Raw genomic sequence first — 15663 nt, 5'->3', positions numbered from 1 at the left:
AGTGGCTGCACCAGCTTGCATTCCTACCAACAATGCAAAAGAGATCCTCTTTCTCCGCATCCTCTCCAACATCTGTTGTTGCCTGAGTTGTTCATGTTAGCCATTCTGACAGGTGTAAGGTGGTATCTTATTGTGGTTTTCATTTGTATTTCCCTGATGATAAGTGAAGTTGAGCATTTTTTCATGTGTCAGTTGGCCATCTGGATGTCTTTGGAGAAGTGTCTATTCATGTCTTTTGCCCACTTCTTCACTGGATTATTTGTTTTTTGGGTGTTGAGTTTGATAAGTTCTTTATAGATTTTAGATACTAACCCTTTATCTGATATGTCGTTTACAAATATCTTCTCCCCTTCTGTCCATTGCCTTTTAGTTTTGCTGATTGTTTCCTTCGCTGTGCAGAAGCTTTTTATTTTGATGAGGTCCCAGGAGTTCATTTTTGCTTTTGTTTCCCTGGCCTCTGGAGATGTGTTGAATAAGAAGTTGCTGCAGCCAAGATAAAAGAGGTTTTTGCCTGCTTTCTCCTCGAGGATTTTGATGGCTTCCTGTCTTACATTTAGGTCTTTCATCCATTTTGAGTTTATTTTTGTGCATGGTGTAAGAAAGTGGTCCAGGTTCATTCTTTTGCATGTCGCTGTCCAGCACCACTTGCTGAAGAGACTGTCTTTATTCCATTGGATATTCTTTCCTGCTTTGTCAAAGATTAGTTGGCCATACATTTGTGGGTCCATTTCTGGGTTCTCTATTCTGTTCCATTGATCTGAGTGTCTGTTCTTGTGCCAGTACCATGCTGTCTTGATGATTACAGCTTTGTAGTATAGCTTGAAGTCTGGGATTGTGATGCCTCCTGCTTTGGTTTTCTTTTTCAAGATTGCTTTGGCTATTCGGGGTCTTTTCTGGTTCCATACAAATTTTAGGATTATTTGTTTTAGCTCTGTGAAGAATGCTGGTGTTATTTTGATAGGGATTGCATTGAATGTGTAGATTGCCTCGGGTAGTATTGACATTTTAACAATATTTGTTCTTCCTATCCAGCAGCATGGAATCTGTTTCCATTTTTTTGTGTCTTCTTCAATTTCTTTCATAAGCTTTCTATAGTTTTCAGTGTATAGGTTTTTTACCTCTTTGGTTGGATTTATTCCTAGGTATTTTATGGTTTTTTGTGCAACTGTAAATGGGATCGATTCCTTGATTTCTCTTTCTGTCGCTTCATTGTTGGTGTATAGGAATGCAACCAATTTCTGCACATCGATTTTATATCCTGCAACTTTGCTGAATTCATGATTCAGTTCTAGCAGTTTTTTTGTGGAATCTTTAGGGTTTTCCATATAGAGTATCATGTCATCTGCGAAGAGTGAAAGTTTGACCTCCTCCTGGCCAATTTGGAGTGAAAGTTTGACCTCCTCTTGCCTTTTATTTCTTTGTGTTGTCTGATTGCAGAGGTGAAGACTTCCAATACTATGTTGAATAACGGTGGCGAAAGTGGACATCCCTGTCTTGTTCCTGACCTTAGGGGAAATCTCTCAGTTTTTCCCCATTGAGGATGATATTAGCATTGGGTCGTTCATATATGGCTTTTATGATCTCGAGGTATGATCCTTCTATCCCTACTTTCTTGAGGGTTTTTATCAAGAAAGGATGCTGTATTTTGTCAAATGCTTTCTCTGCATCTATTGAGAGGATCATATGGTTCTTGTCCTTTCTTTTATTGATGTGATGCATCACGTTAATTGTTTTGCAGATATTGAACCAGCCCTGCATCCCAGGTATAAATCCCACTTGGTCGTGGTGAATAGTTTTTTTAATGTATTGTTGGATCCAATTGGCTAATATCTTGTTGAGGATTTTTGCATCCATGTTCATCAGGGATATTGGTCTATAGTTCTACTTTTTAGTGGGGTCTCTGTCTGATTTTGGTATCAAGGTAATACTGGCTTCATAGAATGAGTTTGGAAGTTTTCCTTCCATTTCTATTTTTTGGAACAGCTTCAAAAGAATAGGTGTTAACTCTTCCTTAAATGTTTGGTAGAATTCGTCTGGAAAGCCATCTGGTCCTGGACTCTTGTTTTTTGGGAGATTTTTGATTACTGATTCAATTTCCTTATAGGTTATGGGTCTGTTCAAATTTTCTATTTCTTCCTGTTTCAATTTTGGTAGTGTATACGTTTCTAGGAATTTGTCCATTTCTTCCAGATTGCCCATTTTATTGGCATATAATTGCTCATAATATTCTCTTATTATTGTTTTTATTTCTGCTGTGTTGGTTGTGGTCTCTCCTCTTTCATTCTTGATTTTATTTATTTGGGTCATTTCCTTTTTCTTTTTGATCAAACTGGCTCATTGTGGTTTTAATTTGCAATTCCCTCATAGGTAATGTTGAACACCTTTTCATGTGTTTATTGGCCATTTGCTATTTTGGGAGGAGAAATGTCTATTGGTAATCTGCTCACTTTTACATTGGGTTTTTTGACGTTTTGTTGTTGAGTTGTAAGAATTTTTCATATTCTGGATAGAAATTTCTAATCAGATATATGATTTGCAAATATGTTCTTCCATTCTGTGGGCTGTCTTTTTTAACTTTTCGATAGTGCCTTTTGAAGCACAAAAATTTTGGTGAATTTCCATTTATCTTTTTTCTTTTATTGCTTATGTTTTTGGTGTCATGTACAAGAGATATGATATATAAATATATATTATAAGCATATAATATATAATGTAAATTAATATATCATATAAATATATGTATATTTACACAGGCAATGTTGGATTTAATGTGCTTTGTGCATAGTAAGCATCCAATGAAGGTTATTTCTCATCTTTTTTCTCCTTCCTTACAGATTGACTATAAAAATCAAATGAGATAATGTATGTGAAAATTCTTTATAATGTTCCACACATTATATATAAAGTATTATTTTTAGTGTAATGAACTTGGTAACACATTTATAATGATACTTGTACACTATTTTAGTATAAAAGTGCCTTTGTGTTAATTATGTGAAAACATGTGTTGAGGATGGCAAAGAATATGCTGTATTAGCTCCCTAATTTCTATCACTGAGGTTATGAAGAAACTGATTAATAAATTTAAGACATTATTAAAGAATTTAGATGTGTAAGTTAAAGTATTTAGATAAACAGTAATTCAAGTAAGACTAACAAAACATATTCATTTATGTGACTTAATATTAATCATTTATTCATCTTAATAATGAACAGTTAAAATTCATGAAACTATTAATCATTTTTATGTTGTCAAAATATAAATCCTTGGAGAACACCACAAATGACACAAAAAAATCTGCTTTAAACTATAACTATAGTTGTTTTAAAACTGTTTTTCCAAATTACAAAGATCTTCTTAAATCTCATTTATAGCATTAATTTGCATTATCCATGAAATGATTTTGCTAAATACATGTAACTTCAGTTGGACTTTCTGCATGAATCAGTCACATATTCTTTTTCTTTTATTAATTTATTTTTTAAATTCCAACATAATTAATATATAGCGTTATATTAGGTTCATGTGTACAAAGTAGTGATTCAACAATTCTATACATTACTCAAGGCTCACTAGGATCAGTGTGTTCTTAATCCCCTTCACCTAGTTCATCCATCCCCTCTCCCTCCTCCGCTCTGGTAACCATCAGTTTTTCTCTATAGTTAGGAGTGGTTTTTTGGTCTGTTTGTTTATTTGTTTGTCTCTTTTTTTCTTTGTTTTGTTTCTTAAATTCCACACGAGTGAAATCATATGATAATTGGCTTTCTCTGACTGACTTATTTCACTTAACATTATGCCTTCTAGATCCATCCATGTTGTTGCAAATGGCAAGATTTCATTCTTTTCTAGTAGCTGTGTAATATCCCATTGTTTAGCCATATTTTTTATTAATGGAACCTTATTTTATTTTTTTAAAGTTTATTTATTTATTTTGAGAGAGCGAGAGTGAGTGTGAGTAGGGAAGGGACAGAGAGAAGGAGAGAGACAGAGTTCCAAGCAGGCTGTGTACTGTCAACACAGAACCCAACTTGGGACTTGGTCTCATGAATCCTAAGATCATGACCTGAGCTGAAATCAAGAGTCAGATGCTTAACTGACTGAGCCACTCAGTCACCCTGGGACCTTATTTTCTCTTATTCTATATTATAAGACCTTGGCATGGCTGAAGTATAAAGATTAGAACTGGTAAGTTTTCCAAATAACTAAAAGTTAGCTTTTCTAAATGCATAAACTTTTTAAAAACAACTTTTGAAGGAATTATTTCTAGACTCTTCTAGAATATTTCCAAATTCAAGGGCCATCATTATAACCAACAATCAAGGACCTGTGTCTTAAATATAAAACGTGTAATATTTTAAGTCTGTTCAGTGCTTCTAGATGTTTTCCAAGGCTACCGAACAACAGTATAGCTTTGCATTTTGTTGTTTATAATCAATATCATACCATAAACACTTCTCCGTGAAATCATAACAATTTTAATTGTTGTGTAAGTATTTCATATGACCCTACTGGTGGCCCTTTTGGGCAATAATCCCCCCACCCCCATGCCCTTTTACTTTTTTAGCAGGAACATTCTAATGGTCCTTTGGGGAACTGCCCTTCCCCATTGCATGCGGTCAGGTTGGAGTTGTCACTCAAGGTGTCCTACCATTACCTCCCTGGCCAAAGGGGTGAATTTGATGGAAAAGAAGTCATGTTAGAACTGATCCAATCAGATGGAAGGAGCTAGGCATTCATTCCAGCTACCCAAATCCATGGGTTTTTTTCTGAGGCCTGAGTCTGCTCTTTTTTTGATTCCACAGTATCATTACTTACTACCTATATATAGTATAGGATATTGGTGTATGTACACCTCACTATATGTATAGTGAGTTACTGGTAGATAATGTGTTTGCCTTCAAAGTCTCATTTTCTCTATCCATAAGTATTTTTCAGGGTAGTTGTAAATATAAAAATAGTTAACTTATTAGTATTGGCATAAACTTCCAATAAATTGATTTTATCCCCTTAAGTTAACCATAGTCAATTTCTTTTGCCTGCAGTCACAGAACCTTACCCAATATGTGTCCACAGGATTAATCATGTCTCCCTGACCCTTTGCCCATGGCTGCTGTTAATGTTACATATACCTTCATCTTCCACTGCATAGCTGTCAACTTCTATGACTTAAAGTGTCATTTATTCTGTTGGGGTTAAAGCTATTTGGAATGGACAAGTTTTGCCAGTATTTGGATGCTAGATAAATAATATCACTCTTCATATTTCCTACTTCATTGTGAATTTTTAGTTCCAGAAATTGGGAGATGTGATTTTATTTAAATGAACATTCTCCGACATAGTTATCAAATTGTTTATTTAAAAAAACTTTTATAAATATGCAATAAAAATGTAAAACTTCTGAAAACTTACGTTTTCAAAAATGTAAAACTTCTGGGGTGCCTGGGTGGCTCAGTCAGCTGAGCATCCAATATCAGCTCAGGTCATGATCTCATGGTTCATGGGTTTGAACCCCACATCAGGCTCTGTGCTGACAGCTCAGAGCTTGGAGCCTACTTGGGGTTTTGTGTCTCCCTCTCTCTCTTTTCCTCCCCTGCTTGCACTCTGTCTCTCTCTCTCTCTCAAAAATAAATAAAGATTAAAAAAAAAATTTTTTTAATGTAAAACTTTTCCACTTTCAAAAAGAAGCTTTCCCAATTAACTGTTGTAATCTTTGTGAGATAAAATTGAATGTAAATTTACAAATATGAGAATATAAAGAAGCAGCATAACTATGGATAATGTTATACAACATTAACAACCATGAAGCCTCGTTAATTCTTTTTACAACATATTTGTATCTATAAAAATATTTTTTCAACCAGCAATAATCTCTTCTGTCCTGTTATTATATCAGGTTTAATTGCTACAATAAAGATTATTTAAGGAACAGAAGAAGATAATGATTTTAGAAGCATCTAGGGAAAAAAAGGATATATAGTATGAAAACATTTTAGGTAATGTTTAAAATAAGACTGTGATACTGTGAATTGTAAGATACATAAATTTGATCTTCTTCCAGGATTCTAGCAGAGAGCTTCTAAAACCCTTGGAATTTCCTAGATGTTTGAGGGTAGTGAAGGTGCCTTTTGTTATGTTAATGAGGTGACCTTTGGAAAACACCTAAGGATGGAGGCTGGTTGCCAGTGGAGGCAACCTTGCAATTAGAGAGTTGGAATTTTCAGTTCACCCCCTGACTTCCGGGGCGGAGAGAGGTGCGGGAGTTCAGTCACCAATGGCCAATTATTCTATCAATGGTATCTGTGTAATGATGCCTCCGTAAAACCCCAAGAGGACAGGCTGCAGAGTTTCCTGGTTGGTGAACACATGGAGACTGGGGACAGTGAGCACCAGAGAGGGCATGGCAGCTCCTAGCTTTTTCCCCATACCTTGCCCTAAGCATCTCTTCCATCTGACTGTTCCTGAATTACATCCTTTTATAATAAGCCAGTAGTCTAGTAAGTAAATTGTTTCTCTGAGTTCTGTGACCTGCTCTAGCATATTAATCCAACCTGAAGAGGGAATCTTGGGAACTTCCAATCTACAGCAAGTCAGTCAGAAGTACAGGTAACAACCTGGGCTTGTGACTGGCATCTGAGGTGGCAGGGGAAAGGGGGTGGTGAGGGTGAGGGGTGGAGAGAGCAGTAAGGTAGGACTGAACCTTAACCTGTGAATCCCGGCAGATAGTGTCAGAAGTGAGTTGAGTTGTGAGACACTCAGCTGGTGTCCAGAGCATTGCTTGCTAGAACTGTGGGGAAACTTCCTCCCCACTCCCACCCCCCCATGTTGAATTGACCCATGAACACTAACAAAGACCTACCAATCAGCCGAACATGTGACAAGTTGACAGCATATTCCACTTCGATTCTCAAAGACAGAACCCATTCTGTTAATCTGTTTTTTAAAAACATAAGAAGTAAATTCCGTGTACCTAGAACAGTAATGACTTTTCTCATAGCTTTTTACTCTTTAAATAATTTCAGGTTTTAATTTTTATTAAAGCAGTATAACACTGTCACAGAAATTTGGAGAATAGATTTTAAAATAAAATATAATTCTGCCATACATTTTTCCAGTCTTTTTTCACAGAAACATTTTTACGTAGTTTTAATTAGCATGCGTAAAAATTTCTGTCCTTAGATTTTTCAGTTGATATCATTTGAACATTTTCCTATGTACTCATAAATCATTTTAATAGTCTTATAACCTATAGATGGTGTATCATAATTTTTTTTTAATTTTTTTTTTCAACGTTTATTTATTTTTGGGACAGAGAAAGACAGAGCATGAACGGGGGAGGGGCAGAGAGAGAGGGAGACACAGAATCGGAAACAGGCTCCAGGCTCCGAGCCATCAGCCCAGAGCCCGACGCGGGGCTCGAACTCACGGACCGCGAGATCGTGACCTGGCTGAAGTCGGACGCTTAACCGACTGCGCCACCCAGGCGCCCCTGGTGTATCATAATTTGATGATCCATTATAATTAGAATCGTAGGCTCTTTTGTTTTTTACTATTAGTGGTGGAATGAAACAGGAGGTTTTATGAGATTGTTAAGCAGATAAGGTCAGTGGAGAGGAAGCTTAGTGTTACATTAGATACCCACAGCCACCTAGCACAGTTAATGGCTCCTCAGGGTCCTAGAAGGTCCCAAATTCCAAGCAGCTAGCTTTGAAACGAGGTGAAAGGTTGTGTGGCAGTCTATGAAAGTGCTGCTCTTGAATCCATAGGGAAACATGACTTTCCCGGGTTCCCTACTTTCCTGATGAGCAAAAAGTAAACAAAGGCAGGGGCTCTAACAGCAAATAAGCAGTGAGAGTAGGGGTGGGAGGAGGGAGACAGGTGCTGTATTGCTGTGGCTGGTAGACGGCACAGGAATTAAGACCCTGGAAAGCTGGCTGAGGCCACCACGGTCTGAACCCTCTCAGGTTCCCAACTGCTGCCAACTTCTACTCAGATCTGATAAGCAACCCAGAGTCTGTGCACCTCTCCCTCTGCTGAACCTTCGCTGCGGTATGAAGTGCAGGGCGAGAGCCCAGAAGTGTGCTTGCCTGGGCTTTTATGTGTTAATGATTTTAAAAACAGCAACAACATAGTATAATATTACAGACATTTGGAAAGTAGGTTTTAAAATCAAATATAATTCTAACTATATTCTTTTCCAGTCTCTTTTCATGAATACATTTTGACACAGTTTGTTAAGATGTGCATATAATTTTGTATCTTGAGGCACGAGTTGGATTATTTTTTAAAAAAAATATTTTTAATGTTTCTTTATTTTTGAGAGAGAGAGAGAGAGAGAGAGAGAGGGACAGAGCATGAGTTGGGGAGAGGCAAAGAGAGAGGGAGACACAGAATGTGAAGAAGGCTCCAGGCTTTGAGCTGTCAGCACAGAGCCTGATGCGGGGCTGGAACCCACGTACCATGAGATCATGACCTGAGCCGAAGTTGGGCACTTAACCGACTGAGCCACCCAGGCGCCCCTGAGTTGGATTATTTCTTATGAATATGAATTCCCACAATTTGAATTACTGTTCAAAACGTTGAAAATTTGGATGATTTAAGAACCACATTGACTAATTGTATTCCAAAAGTTTTATGTTGGAACCAGCAATGTTAGAGTTTACTGGTTTCACCATTGCATCCTTTTTAATTTTTTTTTTAAACGTTTATTTATTTTTGAGACAGAGAGAGACAGAGCACGAACGGGAGAGGGTCAGAGAGAGAGAGGGAGACACAGAATCGGAAACAGGCTCCAGGCTCTGAGCTGTCAGCACAGAGCACAATGTGGGGCTCGAACTCACGAACCATGAGATCATGACCTGAGCTGAAGTTGGACGCTTAACCGACTGAGCCATCCAGGCGCCCTTCACCATTGCATCCTTTTTAACACAGGGTATTATTATTTATTAAATTTATTATTTATTATTTATTAAATTTTTATTGAAAAAATAAATAGGTCCAGAATAGTATATTATTGTTGCTTTATGATTAATTTCTTTGATATTAAAAGGCCTGAATGATTTTCGTGTTTATCTACTAATTGTATATAGTTAGTATACAGTATATTGTATATAGTTATATTGTATAGTATACAGTATATATTTTATTTACTGGAAATTTTGTATTTACCATATTTGAGACCAATATTTTCCATTTTGTTATTTGCTTTTTATTTTTTAATTTAGAAATTTACACGTGTATGTTTTGAATTTCTTTCAACATTAATTAGCTTAGAAAACTGTCCTCGATCTAGAAATATGCTATTCTATGATATTCTGTTTTGATGTATTACATTTTTCCTGTGATTTGCTATTTTTATTTAACTTTATAATCATCTGAATTAATTTGTGTATATGGTGTGAGCTGAAATGAAGTTGGGGCCGAGAGTTCCTTCCATTACCATATGTTAAACTTCTATAGGTAATAGAAACTATCTGGGCTGTTTGTTTTGGTCCATTATGAGTCTTAAAAGTATTGTTTGTTTGCATAATCCATTTGAATACATTGAAAGGCGAATTGCCTTTTATAAGTTTACTTTCTCATCATATGCTTTGATATTCTGAAAGTACACGGGAGACCCTCAGGGTCTCCGAGGGAGACATCCGGGGAGCTTACCAGTTTCCAAATTCACTGACACCAGACTTGGTGAGTCAGGTACAGAACTACGAAACCAAACTGCACTGCGGATGCTAGGCAGTCAGCTGGACTCACTCACTGCATGACCAGTTCTCACCCACCAGTTCAAAGTTGCCTTGGCAAAATAGCACATTATTATATGTCACCGCGCTTCAGAGTCGCCTGCTCCAACTAGCTGAAATCGTCACTTATTTTTTTATTAAAAAATTTTTTTTAATGTTTATTTACATTTGAGAGAGAGAGACAGACAGACAGAGCTTGAGCAGGGGAGGCGCAGAGAGCCAGAGACAGAATCCGAAGCAGGCTCCAGGCTCCAAGCTGTCAGCACAAGAGCCCGACAAGGGGCTCGAACTCACAAACGGCGAGATCATGACCTGAGCCGAACTCGGATGCCCAACTGACTGAGCCACCCAGAGGCCCCTGAAATCATGGCTTTTAAACCCACAAAGGCTAAGGGTATAAAATATTTGCACTCTATTTTTACATATCAAACTCTTATCTTCTCCACTATTGTAGTATATCAATGTTGACACCATCTACATCATTCAGTGGTTTATAAACCATTGAAGTTGAAACTTTGGCCTTATTCTGATCTCCAAGTCAGGTATTGGCCAGGCAACACTGACACAACCATTTGACGCCTGCTTCCCGGTTATTTCATGATTTAAATGTAAATGAACTGTTGACTTGAATAAAATCTTTGAATGAAGATCTTCCGAGAATGTACAATCCAGCAGGAGAGAACTATGAAACCATCAAGACTCACCTCAAATGTGTCAGACAGCCAGTGTATATCCGTAATTACTTTCTTATGACCATTTTCTATCGAGGAGACTGCGCAGTGTCTGATATACATCGCTTCTTTATTACTGTCTGGTTCAAGGAGAAACATGGGCTGGAAAAGCGTCAAGAGAACGTTACGTGCTGCTTTCACAGAGCTGATGAGTGAATTCATACTTCACTAGTTATTCCATCTACAACTAGTTAACTTGGAGAAATACTAGTTCAGAGAAAAACATAAATTAGTGTTTCTGCATATCCTACATTAAGGTAATAAGATTATGTACTTTCCCTTCAGCTTAATCTAAGCTTTCAAATTTAACAAGAATTACTGACCCACCCCCTACAGAATCAGTGAGATCCCATTTCTGAAGGAGTGTTTCGTGCACGCACAGAAGGCCATGTCCCGCCGTGTCTTGGTGAGAGGCCTGTTGCTGCTCAGGCTGAAGAGCTGGGGTAGAGCTGTGCAATATGGTGGGTCCGTACTGTGTCGGGAGCCGAGGAATCTTTCCTCAACCCTCTTGGCAGCATCCACAGCTTCGCCAAACCACAGGATATTATTATCAGAAAGACTGTAACCCCTTCGTTTCACACATGAGAAAATCGATGCTTGCTGGGGTGAGAGGGCCTGTCCGAACTCACAGGACTATCATCCGGAGCCTAGATGCATGGCCCTTCTGTCCCGTGCTCTCTCCACGACATCACTGTAGGCAAGTCACCTGGTCCCTTTATTTTATTTGACAACAAAAATAACCTACCATCCTCAGACAGACCATGAGACTTGTTTTACTGACTTCTTAAACAAGGGCCTACGTAAAGGTGATTCAGAACATGTCCACAAACAGGTGTGAAGGCGTGGGAAATACTACTTTTTCCTCCCGCTCTGTTGAGACTTTGTTTAGCTTGGCAGTTCTGTTATGTGCTTTTTGATGAACTCCTGAATCGGAAAAACTTGTGAGGGAAAAGTTCTAAAAAGCTAACCTTGAGCGTGGCTTTTTTACTTCTGCTACCGCCTGTCTTGATGTTTTCGATGCGATCTGCATGTGCAGTAATATCCCACAGGACAATCTAAAACAGAAGTAAATGTTATCACAACATATTTCCAGGAAATAGCTAATTGGGTTTTAAAGATTTTTTTAAGACCTATTGGTATTGGCATACAATCCGATAAATCAATGACCCTGAAGGATAATCAAATTTAGCCTCTATCCTTAGTAAGTCAGCAACTTCTAATAGGGAAAAGAATGTTTTCTCCTCTGAAAAGTATTTTTAGCACTTTGATTTTGGTGCCTCTGCTTGTGTTAATAAAGGCTAGTAGTTTTTTTTTTAACTCCGAGATGAACGGTATGTAACTTCCTCTGCTTTGGGAAGACTTCTTCCTCTGTCTTTGGGAAAGTGCTGTAATTGTGGGGAGAGATGCTTTACCTGTTCTTCAGAAGCACAGATACCCGGTTGTCCAAAAAGGCTGGAAAATGATGATTTCTACTTAATTGAATATCCTAGCCAACTCCAAATTTGTGTATACACGGTTCATCATTTTTGGAAAAATGAGAATAAACTGGAATGTGCAACACTAAATTAGAATAATTTTCAATGATTAAAATTCATTTCAACACACTAAAATGTTAAAATGTCAGGATTACAGAATTGCGGGTTATTTTATTTTCATCATTTGCTTTTCTAAAATATTCTCTTTTTAAAAAGTTTTTATTTATTTCTTTAATCTCTATAATCTCTACACCCAACCTGGGACTCAAACTCACAATCCTGAGATCAGGAGTCCAGTACTCTTCTGACTGAGCCAGCCAGGCGCCCCTTTTCTAAAATATTCTTTTTTTTTTTTTTTAACTTTTTTTTAAATTTATTTATTTTTGAGACAGGGAGAGACAGATCATGAACAGGGGAGGGTCAGAGAGAGGGAGACACAGAATCTGAAGCAGGCTCCAGGCTCTGAGCTGTCAGCACAGAGCCCAACACAGGGCTCAAACTCACGGACCGCGAGATCATGACCTGAGGTCGGCCACTTAAATGACTGAGCCACCCAGGCACCCCTCTAAAATATTCTTAAACAAAGTCGTATCACCTTCATAATGAGCAACTGAAAGCATTTCAGGATTTACAGGGCTCTGGGTCTTCATTCCGACCACCAGTTATTGTTGAACAAAACTGAGGGGGAAATTTTATTTTCCGGTTGTTTTGGTTTTGGATAAATGGTCATGGATGTTGTAGACATTTAAATTTTCAATCACAAGGAAGTTTTCCTAGCCACACAACAGAAGACCATATGCCCTTAATGGTCACGCTCACTGGGTCACAGTGAATTTAAATTATGATCATAAAACAACTTTAAGATTATTGTTTTGCTTTATTAGAGAAACAGGCAATTGGAAGACAGCATCTAAATTTCGTATAACTTAGATAACTTGAAAGGAAAAGAAGTGAGGCTCCTAGGTGGCTCAATCAGTTAAGTGTAGGACTTCAGCTCAGGTCACGATCCTATGGTTCGTGAGTTTGAGCCCTGTGTCAAGCTCTCTGCTGTCAGCACGGAGCCCGCTCCAGATCGTCAGTCCCCCTCTCTCTCTGCTCCTCTCCCCGCTCCTCTCTCTCAAAGAATAAATTAAAATATTTTTTAAAGAAAGGAAAAGAAGAAAAAAGCAAATATGGTATCAAATTATACATATGTCAGTTCAGTAATAAATATATGTTTTTCCAGTGAATTTCTGTTCAAATTCTGGGCCAGTCCCTGACTGCTATCACCAGGGAAATGTTAGAAGAGGACTCGTAACCAAGAGGTATTAATATTAGCTTGTGTTTTTTGGTCTTCTGTGGAATCTTGTACGACGTTCAGTTCTATTCCAACAATACAAACAGATTTGACCCGATTTTGTTGCAGTTATAAGTAGATTATCTGGGACACTGAGAGCCCTGATACCATGTCTAACACATCTGTATACCCCAGTTCTTGGCACAATATTGGCTGCTTTCCTTCTGCTAAATTGGCTCCTGATGTTTAAAAAAAAAAAAAAACCTACCAATATTATCTAAATTAACAAATAGCTGGGGAAAAAATCCATAAATACCTGCCCATTTATGCAGCCTCCAGCAATGATATTAGGGTCACTCGGACAGAACTTGAAGCAGAAGATGTCATCTGGGCTCTCCAGCATTAACTAAAGTAAACCCCCCAAATTCAAGAGAGAGTGAGAAAACCTATTTAGATCATAGTGAGAAAATAATATTGAGACAATCAAAAGTTGAATTGTATAGCTATCTATAAGAAATGTGGACATAGAGTCTATTCCCAGAATCCTACCTCTGGATGGGAAACTGCTTTTGCTAAATTGTGTTGTGCATGTTGGCTACATGTATGAGAGAGCTATATTCTCAAGGGGCCCAGGTCTCCCCTTCCTCCACCTTCCATGGGTCATCGCTGGGAGATGTTTTAATTTTTTTATAAACAAAAAGACTAAGCTTAGTGTTTCTGAGAAGTATGAAGGTAAGCTCTGTGAGGACAAGATATTTGTCTGTTTTGTTTCCCGCTGTCTAGCTAGCCTGGCACAGAGTGAGCACTCAAAAAGAAAATTCGTTGAATGAGAAAAAATAAAGGTGTTGGCCACTGATAATAGTTCAAATTTTAAAATAATACCAAACACAGAAGGTGAACAAACTCAAGTGCCTGGAGGGTAAGAAGGAGGCCCTGTAAGGAATAGGTATATTAAATCTCTTTGGCACCTGTGTTAATATGTTACCACCAAGCAAAATCCTTGCATGGTTACTGTTCTTCTTTAAACAAAACCATCAGAAATATGGGGCCCTGGGGTGCCTGGGTGGCTCAGTCAGTTGAGCGTCCAACTTCTGCTCAGGTCATGATCTTGCAGTTCGTGAGTTCGAGCCCCATGTCAGGCTCCGTGCTGACAGCTCAGAGCCTGGAGCCTCCTTTGGATTCTGTGTCTTCCTCTCTCTACCCTTTCCCTGCTCATGCTCTGTCTCTGTCTCTCAAAAATGAATAAACGTTAAAAAAAATTTTAATAAAAAAGTTAAAAAAAAAGAAAGAAGGGGCCCAGAGGCCATTGGTTTGCCACCCCTGAGCTAAAGGTTTCAGACTGGAATTGGAGCTAATCATCTTTGTTTATTTGACACTCTGTGGATTCTAGAGAAAACTCTACTTCCAAAATAAATTAAAAAAAAAATTCTCCTATAGTTTTGATAGAACAAAGACAAAAGAAATCATTTGTATTATTTCTTTAATAAATAATTTGCTTGTTTTTTAAAAAGCTAGTCTTTAAAATAAAGGAAAAGGTCCTTCTTTCCTCCTTTTTGTCTGAAAGTTCAGCCACACTTCCACATTGTGGACTGGTGAGTAATTCTACTCCACTAGAAAATGTTAGAAAACCCCAGTGAGAGAATGGCATCATTTTTGTGGTAAGTAGGCTGACAAGAAAGAACCAGGGATCTGCTATTTTGACCTCTAGGTCTATAATAATTAAAGTACCCCAATCTATTATAGTAAAACTGCCTGAATTCAGATGAATTAGGGAAGAAGGAAGGGAGGAAGGCTAGGTTTTATTAGGGAAAGACTTAGTTATATAATACTTTATAGAAACAAAATATTATATTTAAGTACATTAAAAAAAACTTAATCTAACGCTATAAAGCACCCTAAATAAAACTGTTTTTGAGCAGATGATGGAAACAGAACCCTGTGGGGCAAACCCAGTCCTCAGCCTTATTTGGGTTGATTTGTGCATTTGGTTTGGTTTTAGTTGAACTATTTAAAAATTGGGAGATTTCACTCAAAATTTCTGATCTGGATTCCTTTGACAAGTTCAACACCTGGCAACAAGAGAGCTGAAGAGTCGCTGTGCCCACAGATGGGCTGTACGCTTTCTGGGGCCATGGTCCCCACCCCCACCCTGCACCCCTGTGTTTCCCACACAGGTGTCTGTACTCATTACCATCACCTACTGGTGATCCTCTGAACTGAGGAAATTCATGTGAAATTAACATTTATTTGCATTTGAACAAATAGTGTTTAAAGGAAGCCCATAAAAGAGTTTGCTTCTTAAGAATGGTTTAACGTTCCTCTTAAAATCTTTTTTGAAAATAACATATTGATTTGTTCAATAAACTGACTGTAAACTTTAGTCTTGCTCAAATTGATGACAAATTCTGAATCGAAGAAAGCCTAACTTTATAAGGGCTTACCATAT

General features: G+C 37.8%; 1 protein-coding gene across 3 annotated transcripts in view; it reads right to left on the bottom strand.

The window, feature by feature from the left end:
- Positions 1 to 15663, bottom strand: part of DNAI3 (dynein axonemal intermediate chain 3) — a 95475-nt gene that overhangs the window by 32226 nt on the left and 47586 nt on the right. For all 3 annotated transcript variants that reach the window (XM_045478091.1, XM_045478090.1, XM_045478089.1), the window contains exons 11-14: positions 13534 to 13623; positions 11435 to 11521; positions 10440 to 10568; positions 6858 to 6931 (exon numbers count right to left, since the gene is read on the bottom strand). In XM_045478091.1, the coding sequence (XP_045334047.1) occupies positions 6858 to 6931; positions 10440 to 10568; positions 11435 to 11521; positions 13534 to 13623 (380 nt within the window). The remainder of the gene's footprint in view (positions 1 to 6857; positions 6932 to 10439; positions 10569 to 11434; positions 11522 to 13533; positions 13624 to 15663) is intronic.

This window comes from Leopardus geoffroyi, chromosome C1 (assembly GCF_018350155.1).
Source record: "Leopardus geoffroyi isolate Oge1 chromosome C1, O.geoffroyi_Oge1_pat1.0, whole genome shotgun sequence".
Taxonomy (NCBI): domain Eukaryota; kingdom Metazoa; phylum Chordata; class Mammalia; order Carnivora; family Felidae; genus Leopardus; species Leopardus geoffroyi.
The sequence above is the reverse complement of the archived record's forward strand: the minus strand, read 5'-3'. Positions and strand labels throughout refer to the sequence as shown.